At 39.2% G+C, this 13,315-nt stretch overlaps 2 protein-coding genes across 5 annotated transcripts in view; both read left to right on the top strand.

Annotated features, from left to right (window-relative positions):
• LOC308687271 (apoptosis regulator BAX) overlaps nt 1-13,315 on the top strand; it is a 423,052-nt gene that overhangs the window by 84,254 nt on the left and 325,483 nt on the right. The gene's annotated exons all lie outside the window — the stretch shown is intronic.
• The window catches only part of neo1a (neogenin 1a), a 172,593-nt gene that overhangs the window by 60,177 nt on the left and 99,101 nt on the right, over nt 1-13,315 (top strand). For all 4 annotated transcript variants that reach the window (XM_081359651.1, XM_081359654.1, XM_081359652.1 and 1 more), the window contains exon 2: nt 7-324. In XM_081359651.1, the coding sequence (XP_081215777.1) occupies nt 7-324 (318 nt within the window). The remainder of the gene's footprint in view (nt 1-6; nt 325-13,315) is intronic.

Genomic DNA, 13,315 nt, shown 5'->3' on the forward strand with positions numbered 1-13,315 from the left:
CCATAGGATCAGCAGTGAGGAACTTCAGCCCATTCCAGTTCTCCACGGAGCCGTCAGATACGCTGGTTGTGCGGGGAGCGCCGGCGCTGCTCAACTGCTCAGTCCACGGCGAATCTCCTGCCAAGATCGAATGGAAGAAAGACGGCTCTTTCCTGAGCCTGGCCTCAGATGATCGCAGACAGGTCCTGGCCGACGGTTCTCTGCTCATCAGCTCAGTGGTTCACTCTAAACACAATAAACCCGATGAAGGGGTTTACCAGTGCGTGGCCACTATAGACAACCTGGGCACCATCGTTAGTCGTACAGCAAGACTCAATGTAGCAGGTAGGATACGTGGTTTGATACTCCTATATGCTGACACATATTGTGCAATATATGCACCATATATTGACCCGTGTTGGGTAGTGGTTCTCAACTGGTTTTGCCTCAAGACCAATGTTGTTATAAATGCAAGGACAGTATGACAGTGAAAGACTCTGTCCTGTCTTCATCCTTCAGTGTTATTGCCTGCAGTGGAGTTCAATAAGTCAGTCAGGGCATCCGCTGATTCAGCATCAGTGTTGTAAATGTCTGAGAGCAGGTACATTTGGCAGTACTGCGGCTGCTGTATTGGGCCCTTTGAATTGAAATGAAAGTGACCTTGTTTCATTTGCAGGAGGCAAGCTGCAGGGATTATGAGGTGTTTGAGTTGGGTCTTACTCTGAAATTCAATTTGCTGTTGGAGGGAAAAAGGAATGCAATTAAGTTACATTGCAGAGTTGCTTGTGTAACCTCACTGAAATCTCTCTGAAGGAGTTCTCTGAAAAGTCAGAGACAAATGCTTATTTGACGCAAGTCTTTCCCACGTGGATGTCTGTTTTGAGTGAACAAGCCCATTATTTCTGAAATGCTGACATGGAGTGCAAGCTGGAGATTTTCATTGGGCTTTTTAGTGAGGTATTCTCAGCTGTGGAACAGATTGGACCAAAGTGTGTGGTTTACTGAAAGTCTGCACTGCTTAAATGGTGTTTCGCTCCCACTACTGGTTTTGGGGATTTTCCCATAGAGATGGAAAATCACAACTTCATTAATATCGCAAAAGATTCCCCTAGGCAGCAATGGGTAATCTTGCACGTGTCTCCTTTAAACCCAAGGGTCTTCAGCCTTTTTAGACCAAGGATCCTTTTGATGGAAAGAGACATTGAGCAGTGTTTCACTGTACAATATTTCAGTATTTACATATTTTTATGATACTTGCATTACAAAGCGATTGAAAAGTAATGTCCATACATTAGTAGAGTAATATACTTGTATGTAATATTTTGATTTTACTTAATTCTCTTTTATGTTGGAGGGCCAATAGAACACTAAGCTGAATAGCTTTTTAACTTTAGCTTTGGTTGAAAATTAACTTAATATATTAAAAAAGTTCAAATTCATTAGTGAATGGTTAATTCCTTCAAGTTATCTGAGCTATGCTCTCCACATTCGTTGTAGAACTCTGTACTCAAACTTTGCCTAACAAATTGAATTTTTCAATAAGAACCTGACTTGTATTGCGCATATGTTGCAGTTTGTTTCCAGAAGAAAATAGCGTCACAGTCCAGCTTAACCTGTTAAGCTGCAACCCCACTTTTGAAAAATCCCAAGAAATGACATACCCAAACTGAAACAGATACAGTTCATGAACCCTTTGTACTAAAAGCACAAGTATGATCTCATTTGAAAGCTGACACCTGGCAGTTTATTGTAATGTAGAATTAATTATTGTCATAATGACAAAAATTGTTATAAATAGCTTCAAAGTTTTGTAAAGTTATTAGAAATTATTTTTTATGAAACATCCTCATGAAAATAAAATTGAAGTTGGCCCTGGAGCAGTCTAGAAATGCACTACAGCTAATGCCACATGTCTAAACATTTTATGTTTAAAATCTTAAGATAATAAGTCCAAAACTCTGTATTTAGTGAAATGTTTTTCAAGACCATGTCATGTGACTTTATTTTGATTTGATGCTAAAATGCTACTGATATTTAGTGTCATCTTCTTACCATCTATGCAGTATATTGTCTTTATTGTTTTGTGGTGCAAACGAGCCCCATTCAGTCTCAGTCTCCCCCTGCACACATTCACACTTCTCTAGCCTGGTTATGGCTCTAAATATGCATTTCTTTTGTCTGCATTAGTTACTAACGACTGGCTATTCACATGCTATTCATATGGTTTCAGTCACTAATTTATTTTCTCAAAGTTCACCCTTACATTCTAAACTGTTTTAAATGCATTTCTTGAATAAAGAAACATTTCAGTAAGCATTCAAAAAATAATAAAAATATAACTTCTAGGTGGCAGGTGCACCTAGGGCTAGCTAGCATGTTAGCTTAGCACACCATCAAAACACGACAATTTATGAGATTAAAACCATGTTTGTGCTTATAAACTTACTTTATAAAGCAAATCGAGTATTTTAAATAATTTTCTGTGATCTAATTTGGCTTCAGATAAAAAAATCAGACAGAAAATATACTATTGTATACTGTTCTGCACAATGATAGTCTATATAGATTAGCATTACATTATAAATATAATCTATTATTATGGAAATACCTGGCATGGATTGAAAAACACAGGTAACTCAAATATCATAGCAAACATGTTTATTGTCTTCAAAACGACTGTTTCTCCATGTTACAGCGCGATCTGTTGTTAGCTGTGTGTGTGTTCGAGGCTTCCTGGATTGTCACATGATTGGCACTTCTTCATGTTCTAATACTGTGCACAGGGCGGCGAGGGCGCCCTCATGCTATTGGTATGAATTGAAAACGCATTAACAGAGTATACAAACGCTCATAATGATTACATCGACGCATTTGGGTATAAATTCAATAAATATTATTCCTGTCTATAGAAATCTGATGTAAACCTATGAGAATATATCAATATTTCTCCAAATCTGCACATTTTTTAGCTAAAAGCCCGGAAGGACGTTGTTTTGTGTATCGCTGTCATGACGACGGCACGGGAGTTTTTTTATGAATGGGAGCGGCTGACGCGCATAATTCATATCAAAGGTATCGACTCATTTTTTCATTTCATAACTCCTGACACAAATTAAGAAATAACTGTCGCTATAAGTTTCTCAGAATACAATAGTGGTCAAATTCTGAAACTTGAGTCTTATATCTTTGTAATGATGTATAGTTTGTCAAGGTATAACATTAAATCTGATAGTAACTTTGAACTATTTATAAAAAAAAAACGCTTCAGTGCGCCCGCGCTCTGGCAACGGTTAACAGGTTAAGTAAGCTCAGTGAAAAAGTTATTAATCTAGTTCATATATATATATATATATATATATATATATATATATATATATATATATATATATAGCGCCGTTCTGGAGAAAACCGTAATGTCATCGTCCAGCTCAGTTCAGTTCTCAATAATGGTGTCAATGCAGGCAGATCAATATTATTGTTGAATATTAAATTAAATGCTAAATTTAATGTCCCCAACTAAGCAAGCTAAAAGCCAATGGCAACAAAGGTGGAAAAGGCGACAGTGGTAATTTTGTACAATTGTAATTGTGGACATTTGTAATTCTAGATGAGGATGAGTTTCTGTTTTTTCTACCTTATGGAATTTAAGAGAAATATCTGTGACAAAGTTGATATTTAAATAACAAATAACAGAGAATGCCATTAAGTCTCTTGAGCTTGAAAGAGTGAACTCTTGAGCCATTCAATTTGTGTATATGTGTGTGCTGGTTTGCTACGCTGTCTAGGAGTTAAAGAGAGGAAGATCATCAATAAATCACATACAGCAGCACCATCATCTTCCACAAATGTACAGTATACGTGCATGCACTGGCAATGGATGTCTATGGGGAAACTGGTGTATGCTTGCATAGTGCATGCTTGTAATAACAAGCATAAAATGTTTCTACAGAAATGCACTAACACTGGATGTAATAACTGACCATGCATTTTTGAAATGAAATTTTGCATTTTGTTACCCTAAAACGTTTAAAAACCCTAAAAAGAGCAGATTATTTTGTATTACTAGCACAAACAATGTCTGTGGTGTTTTGTTCTGTTTTCAGGTAAGCCAAATGAAAGTCGCCTTTCTTCACTTGCACTCCCTCATTTTATTCTCTTTGAAACAGTGAACCGTTTGCTGTGGCTGACAAGGCGTGTAATAAAAAAAGGTTAATTGTTGCATCTTTGCTGTGGGCTATTACAATGCCATTGCACTGGGAACAGCGTTGCTGCCGCCACAACCTGTGAGACGTCAAAGCAACAGGCACTCAGACAAATGCGAGAGTAATCAAAATGATGGATGGCAGAAAACCGTGTCCGTTCTTCCATCGTCGAGTTTGCTTTCACTTTCCTCTTCTTTTTCTGCTTAACCACACATGCAAACAAATGCCCTTTTTGTGGCACTCAGACAGCGGCCATCACGTACACATTCATTCAGAAGGGGATTAGCCGTGGCTATTTGTATTCGTGAAGCGTAGGTTCGAGATGGCAGGGCAGAGAGCAAGACGTGGGTAATGGGAATTGTCTAGCTCGTGCCGCCTCACAGCATGCACCACACTTTGAACTAAACTCCTCAAGGCGGGCTTGAGGCAGAGTTGTGCAAGCTGTGAAGGAGAACACCTGAAACCTGAACACCTTGTTTGTATGCTGCACTGGTACTCTGCAATCATTTTCTGCATTTCTTCCGGTCTCTTAAAGTGAGACCAAACTGTTGCTTGGCATTTCAATGGCAGTTGCTCGGTCGGCGCATGACCCCTTTGAAACATGCTAAAAAACTGACATCCTTGCTCATGATCATGCTATCATCTGCTGGTACTCCCCGTAGGGGAGAGATTGAAATTGGATACGTATTAGCTACCGGTACTCTCTTTTTTGATCTCACAATCACACAGACTTGATTGTTCTCTCTTGTGCAGTTGATCCTATTTGACATTTCTCAACAAGACACCGTTTCCTGGTTCCAGATCAGCAAGCTTTTAGGGTCAGAGTCGTACAGAATTTTTCCGACTTGGAACAGCCTTTTCTGTGGTGAAAATGCACAGAACAGTTCAAGAATTAGCAGAATTACTAGCAAATTTGTTTAAAAATCGCACATTTTCACATGAATATATCTGAAGTTGTTCAGATGGCCCTTGGTTTGCAGAGTTCTGGTTCTCCGCATAATCAGGGCATGTTTATTGCCATACAAACTGATCCGGGGTCAAGATCTTTCCTAACCCCGCCTGCATATTCCTCATTCACCCTTCTGCATCCCTGTCTTCATGTGACCCCTGCCCGAGTGGAGTTGTGCCGTTCTCCATGCTGTCTGCTGTTCTCTCAATCAATCAGTGTTTAATTTCACACTTCAGCCCTCTGCACAGATCTCACCGGCCCTGCTGGCTGCCGCCCAGCAATGAAATTCAAACAGCTATGAATTTCAAACACCAGTGACACTGGAAACATTCATATTTCAGATGTTTTATTTTGTGCTGGATCCGGTACAATTGTAATGGTTGCACTCTTTTGGACAGGCTCTGTTGTTGCTTATGTTTGGAAAAGTATGAATTTCCTATTTAGGAAATGGTGCAACAGTTTCGGCTTGGAAACTCTGGTGGAAAATGTTTAGCCCGGCACGATGAAACAAACCTGATGTCACAATTAGAGATGTACATAGTTAATCATTAACAATTTCATTTTAAACTGCATAAATAATGAAAGTTGGAATATGCCACATGAAATTAAGTGTTGCCCCACTTTTATTCATGAACAGTTGAAGTGATATGATTTGATAATGTGAGCCAAATTCAAACTTGCAGTGACTGTATTTTCACCATGGTACAGTGTGTCGGAGCACATGCGTTAAAACGCTATGCTATGAAGAGGCATTGCCCTCTTCACTGGTTATTTGCTCCAGTGTCAGCCTTCAGTTTAAACACTGAATTGAATTGCAGCCTGAGATCATATCTCAGACAATGAATGCTGTCTGAAATTCACTGTGTGCTCATTTGAGTTTGAAATGCTTTATCAGTGCTGCGGTGAAGTATATCGCTGCTCCTCTGATAGACGCCTTTCTGAGAACATGCACTGTTCCACTGACGTCTGTATTGGTTCATGTGTGTCCTTGTTGTGTATTTTGGTGAAATTAATGGGCTTGGACAGCTTTATTGATCAAATTTAGGAGCTTAGATTATATTCCTATACTTAAGTATAGGGACACAGAAACCTCCCAGAGAGTAATATTTACTCAACATCCATGCTCAGGAAGAGAACACATATCTGTTGTTTCGTGGTAAAGTTTGGCACAGGATTCCAGTGACCTGAATTGTCATTCACTGTGAGCACTCAGGTATGGTGGCCCGTACTTGAGGCTTTCAGCTGTGCAGCCTGTGCGGTGCATTTTTTAGCTTGTGTACAGGTCAACAACATTTGTCCATGTTGCTATATTCCACCTCTCATAGTATTAAAGGGAGAAGATGGATCACTTGTAGAAAAATGAATGAGAAAACCACAACACTCAATATGGTGGCTGTAGGGAAAATATGCTAGTGCACTAGCTATGAGTAGACCAAACCGTATACAGCTTTTTAGCATGATTTGAGCCAAAAAAAAAAAGCCAAAAGTAATGATGGTATTATTGTCAGATTTGACATATGCTGTTGAAAGTTAATCTTAGCCAGAAGTTTTGCGGTCTTTCCCTATTCAAGTACAAAGACGCTGTAAAATAGCTTGGCTAGAAAATAGCTGCCAAAATGCCAAATAACTGACTTGCCTTAAGGGGAATTGTTTGGCTTTGTATATTCCATGTGCTGTACAATTCCCATTTGTTATTGTGTTGATCTTGGAATAGATCAATAATATTTAGCTCGGCACCCAGAGCATATTTCAGAAATGGAGTTTGTTGGGAGTTTTTTTGTTATCATCTAAAAACTGATTTCAGTGTCAATGTGCTGACAGCTAGATGTCTACTTCACGGTAATGTGAGAGGATGAAAACAGCAGTGCAGCAACAAGAAAGGCCAGTGGCTACCAAAGGCACTCTGATTGTAAGATGTTGTGTTCAACATTACATTTTTGAGCCTCTTGATTTAATAATTAATAATTCTGAAGAAACACACATGGATAGTTGTAGTGAGAAGAAAAATATACAGTAGAAAATATCTAAATGGACTGCATTTATATAGTGCTTTCAACAGACCCATGGCCACCAAAGCGTTCTACATATTGCCTCACATTCACCCATTCATTCACTCACTCATACACCGTCGGCGGTGTATCTACTTTCGTGAATAACAATTTAAGTTCTTTGGGCTTTTGGGCTGCAAATGCTTTGCTAGAATAAGTGACTTTGATTCACAGCACAATGAATTATTGTTATATCAAAGAAAACCATCAATCAAATTAATTAAGTATTAGTCTTTTTCATATGGATGTGCCTTTAGTAACAATGGCTTCAAAGCTAACACACTCACAAATCTCACTTTTTTAACGAGGTCTGAGATGGTAACAATGGATGACCAACATCAAATGTGTTTTTGTTTCTAGTTTATATTTCTTTGTTTTGATATTTTTAGTAATTGTGCTTTAATTATCATGCTGTGCTTTAGCTTACACCAGTGCTTCTCTAGCCTTAGTGTTGAGATAGTGTGCTGCAAAACATTTAGCATTTAGAAAATATTTGTATTAAAAATGTTCAGTCTCTTTCAACCACCAATATGGATCAACCATTTTATTTTTTATTTTTTGGATATTGATAATAATATATAGCTGCAAGCAGCAATTAAGGGGCAAAGCACTACAGGGGCGAAATGATGAGCAAGCTTGGAAAAGAGCATCAATCCAACTCTAAAAATGAGTAAAAGGCATTTGGAGATGATTTTAAGCAAAAAGGTTGAAAACCCATAAATACAATCACTTTCAATGTGACAATTGCTTATTTCTTTTCACCAATATGTGGCCTTGACACCAAATTATTTCTGTGTGGTCCGTATTGGGTGGCAGTGACATACACCAAGTTTGGTGTCAGTATGCCAAAGCTTTGTAGAGATACAGCCTCAGATGCTTTTTGGCATCATGCTATCAAATTCGTTGATGCAGTAAATGAAAATGGTTTTGTCAACATGAAATCCATAACTTTTGATCCAAGTACAGGTACCCTCAGGTCATAGTTGTTATTACACACAAGGGCGTAGATTTGGTTTGAACATTGGGGGGGTTGAAGTTTGGGTATGCCTCCTGATATTGTGATCATGTTATAAATATTGGGGGGGGGGGGGGGGGGGGTTTGTAATGCATAGATTTAAATATTGGGGGGGTTATCTCCCCCCCATCCCCCCCACAAACTACGCCCCTGATTACACAAACCAAGTTTGGTCTGAATACGGTTAAGCATTTCAGAGATATGACCTCACGTCCACTTTGGTGTGTCCTTCGTAGAATTCTTTTGGAATTTATTCAAGAATGGTTTGACTAATTAACTTGAATTACATGTTGTTGTGTTGGCATTGTCTGAAGATGATCTGGGTGATCTGATCTGCTTAATAAAAATTTAGATAGGTTTCAGTCAGCTTTTAGAGCTGGCCATAGCACAGAGTCTGCTCTTCTGAGGGTCTCTAATGACATCCTATGAGGCGTTGATTCTGGAAGCTGTGTTGTTTTACTTTTGTTAGATCTTACTGCGGCATTTGATACAGTAAATCATAATATTCTCATTGATCGTTTTAGGGATCAGGTTGGTATTCAGGGCTTAGCCTGAAATGGTTATCTTCCTATTTGAAAGATAGGACTTTATCAGTCAGTTTAGGGGATTATTCTTCTTTTGTTGCCCCTCTTGTGTGTGGGGTTCCTCAGGGTTCTATCTTGGGACCAATTTTATTTTTCCCTTTATATGCTCCCTCTATAGGTCTATTTTTGAGAAATTTGGGATTCACTATCATGTGTATGCGGATTCTCAAATTTATTTACCACTGAAACATAAAAGTGCCATCTGAACGTGCATGAATGTTTGACTGACGTTAAGTGCTGGTTGGCGAATATGAGGATAAGACAGAAATAATTGTATTTGGTAATAAGGGGTGTGTAAAGGATGTTTATGACTGCTTGGGATCTGTCTAGTGTAAGAAACCTTGGTGTCATTTTTCACTCAGAGCTTAATTTTGACCGGCAAATCAATGCTTTTGTTAAGAATAGTTTTTTTTACATTTTAAATCTAAATTAAAGTCTTTTGAAGATATGGAGAAGGTTGATCATGCCTTTGGGTCATCCCGTTTGGATTACTTTAATGTGTTGTATCTGGGTGTGACTCAGGCCCAATAATGCTTTTAATTATATACTGTAGCTCTTTTCAAGGCCTCAAGGTGATGATCATTCTGCACTTTCTCATCAGGTTTTCTGTACAGACAAATGCTGTCTAGAACTTGTAGCATCCGCCCCGACACTATTAAAAGACACTAAAGCTGTGTCTGAAATTGATCAATTGTTTACACAGCAAATGCCCCACAATATGTGTTCTTTCAGATTAGTTCACTAAAAAACCATTAGAGACTCTTCGATTTATCACTCTTCGTAACTTACCACTTAGCCAAGGCTTCTTATAGATAAGTCTTCGAAAATAAACCGAGTCAATCTGCATAACAAAGCAAATCTACATGCACTTGGTTCATTGTTTGTACTCCCACAACACATTGAGATTCATCAAGCAGTGCTGTGGAGAGTGAGATTTGATGGTAGACGGCACATCTCTACTGGAGCAGGACTCTTTGGCTCTTTCAACTCTGTGTTGAAGTGTCATTATGCCAAAAGCCTCTCATCTAAAAATTGGCGCTTACAAATCCTGATCGCTCCACTCAAGCTTCTAGCCCAGGGGAAATCTGCTCTTCAACTCAACTCTGATTGAGACGGACACAAGCAACGTCATGCACGTCTGTCCTTCATCAGATTGACAGACCTTTGAACTGTTTCCGTTTGGATTTTCGTAAGGATCGACACATTTGTTGAAAACATTGCTAAGCAGTGACAGTCCTCATGGAATGAACAGTGATTTATTTAGCCTTTTTTTTGCAGCGTTACAGCATTAGTATTTAAGTAAGGTCCTAAACGAAGGATGCCTATTACACAATTGTTCTATACTTTACCCCTGACGCCCTGGTACTCCCTCATAGCTCCCTGTTTTAGGTGGATCATTTTAGGGCCGTGACACACCAAGCCAACGGTCGGCCAACGTCTAGCCATCGGTGAGCGTCAGAAGGCTGCTTTCGTCGCCGCTAGTTTTTTTACGTCGGCTTGGCGTGTCAGGCTTTATAGATTGTTATACAGTTTCTCAATTTAAAGAGGATGTCTAATGCTATTTCATGCATTCTGACTTATTTACACTGTTAAAGAGTTGGGTTCTCATGCTAAACTTGGCCAAAGTTGAAAAAAATGAGTTGGACGTATGACAGAGTATTTGGATTCGTATAAGTTTCGGAAAGTATCTTTCCTGTATTTTCCCTGTATGACGTCATAAAGTGTGGAATTCCTTTTATGGGCACTTCTCCAGGAAAAGCACACACACACATCAACCAGAGTGAGAGTGAGAGCAAGAGCAACGTTCCCGGCATTTCGAATGTTTCGGCATGACGAATGTTTCATAAACAACGCCCAGTTCGACGCTGGATTTGCAGATCGTTTGAAACTGAAAGATGGAGAGGTCCCAGCAATAAAAGATCCCGGTCATGAGTCGGAATTGCAGGCGGAAAGTAACATAAAATGTCTGTGTTTTGTTGGCAATCGGCGCGTAAGTGCATATTATGCAAACAACACGAACGTATAGTGAATCAAAAGTTATCCATGGATAGTGCGTGACTCTTTACCTCCAGGAGCTCGGCTGTTTTCGGAAAGCTTTGGTTCAGCGTATCTGTCTTTTATAAATCTGATCAAACTAAAGACTCTTCTGAGATATGAGGGATGCAATACTTCTCTACAGGTACTCAAGATTAACATGAGATTGGCAGAAACTGTGCGTGCCCTTTAAGTTTTAGCGCATTCTCAACTTCTAGCTTGTCTTCAGTTTCTATAAGACTCCAGTCTGTAGGTGGTAAGCTCCTGCTTAGCTCCCTTGTCAGAGCAGATCCAGGCACCACGGTCAACCCTTCAGCCCCAGAATGCCATCTGTCTACAGCCAGCGGATTCTCAGCTTGCTTCCATGCAGTAGCATGGTAGCATTTTCCCCCCGACTGAATGCGCTTGCTTTTTCAACCCCTCATTATTAGAATATTTGGCTTATTTCTGTGTTTTTCAGTTTCCAAACTCTCTCTGTAGCATTATTGATTTGTCTCTGCCATCAGTGAAGTCAAAACAGTTTGAACCCCGGGGTTGATTATTCTGTTAAGTCGCCTTTAGCGGGAGGCTCATTTGTATTTGTGTCAACGCTTTGTCTCGATCCTGGCCACGGTTTCAAAGTGTCACTCAAAACTAATAAAAGATGGGGAGGCAGTCGCCGTTGCCACGTTACTGGATTCTCGTCTTTCTCTCTCGCAGCAGGGGAGTGAACGCTTGTAGCAGTAAAGCAGACAGCCTGTTCTCACTCTCTGAATGAAAGAAATCCGGTTTCCGAGTTGGACGTGTCTGCCGGGGCCCGCTTAGAGCAGTTCTTTAAGCAACTACAGCAGAATGATGAGAATGTGTGTTTAAGGCTGCCTTGAACCCTGTGTGCAAGGGCCCTGGGGAACCTTGAGGAAAATCCGCTGCCTGCTAACTAACTTCTGTCAGTATACAGCGAGTGAAGTGTGTCCAGGATTAGACCGTAAACCCAGGTCAAAAGTGTGCAGCAGTGTTGGAGACGCTACTTGCATGCAATCACATGCACAAAGTTTCACATATTTTAAATTAGTTAAAGGTATTAAGTGTGTAATTTCAGTGCCACTAGCATCACCGAACTGAATTGCTAAATAAAAATGGGTCCAATTCTCACACTTTTGAGGGACTTTTCCCTCAATAAACTCCTAATTACTGCGTATTAGTAATTAGTTAGGTAATCGTTAGGTTTAGGTATTGGGTAGGATTAAGGGGTGCAGAATAAGGAATTATTAAGTGCTTTAAGTACTAATAAGCAACCAATATCCAAGTAATATGCATGCTGAGAAACAGTAGTAATAGTTGAGAATTGGACCCTAAACTAAAGTGTTACCGAAAAATGACTGTTTTCAAACAGGTTTCCTGAACACTCACATCATCGGATAGACCCTAAACTCACGTCATTGGGTGATACGGTGTTGCTATTCCTCGTGAAAAATAAGTGCACTTAATTGTATTGAATGTGCACTTGTAGTGTACTTCAAATATTAAAAGTATATTTTAAAAAACTACTTGCAGACAATATAGTATTAATGTGTAAGTGTACTTAAAGAGAGTACTTCACACACTCAAGTGCACTTCAAAGTACATTTATTTTGTGTTGACTAGCATACTAAAATACATGTAATGTACCTGATGATTATAAGTTTAACTGTTGTGTGTTATCCAATATTAAATTTAAAGCTCATGTATTTAATTGTATTGAATTGCAACTTTATTATTATTATGAAATTACATACAGTATAAAGATGCACTTTGGTCCTACTTAAAAACTATTTCCACTATAATACATTTTCGTATAATTGTAAATAACATGCAGTTAAGGTTTCGTAAACTTTGCATTCAGGGAAATCAACTTATGAATTACTTATAATTGTTTATAAAAAAAATAATAATAATTGCAGCCAATAAAGTACACACATCACCTTTAAACTACTGTGCGTTGCATTTCTTAAAAAAAACACGTCAATTTTGATTAAAAAATAGGTTAAAATGAGGTCAAAATGTAAACAATAACAGTCAAAAACATAGTAACAGAAGGTTGGACGTCAATAAATCTGGTTGTTTGGAACTGATCATCTGAATCTGAATGAACTGAATGACCCCCCCCCCCCCCCTAAAAAAAAACAGTGCAGTGTGTGAAAAGTGATTAGCATTGCACCGCTAAAAGTTATATGTTATTTTGAAAGCATCTGAATACTGAGGAGTAACACAGATCCAGCACTGATGTGTGTATGGCTGTATAGGAGAGGTGTGAGACGACATTCCTGTGTTTTCTCGGCTCTGAGGGATCCCTGCAGCTGCAGCTTCACACCTCACAGAAGAAACCTGTTCAGACCGGTCAGATATGAAACGACAACACTACAGGCCCTGTCTGAGTGTCAGCGGAGCACCATCACTGAACTGGAGAGGGGCTTTATCACTGGCTAGTGTCAGTCACAGGCTGTCTCACACATGCAGGCAGTCTAATGTATGTGGGCTCTCTATGA

This window comes from Scardinius erythrophthalmus (genome assembly GCF_964197995.2).
Source record: "Scardinius erythrophthalmus genome assembly, chromosome: 2".
Classification (NCBI taxonomy): domain Eukaryota; kingdom Metazoa; phylum Chordata; class Actinopteri; order Cypriniformes; family Leuciscidae; genus Scardinius; species Scardinius erythrophthalmus.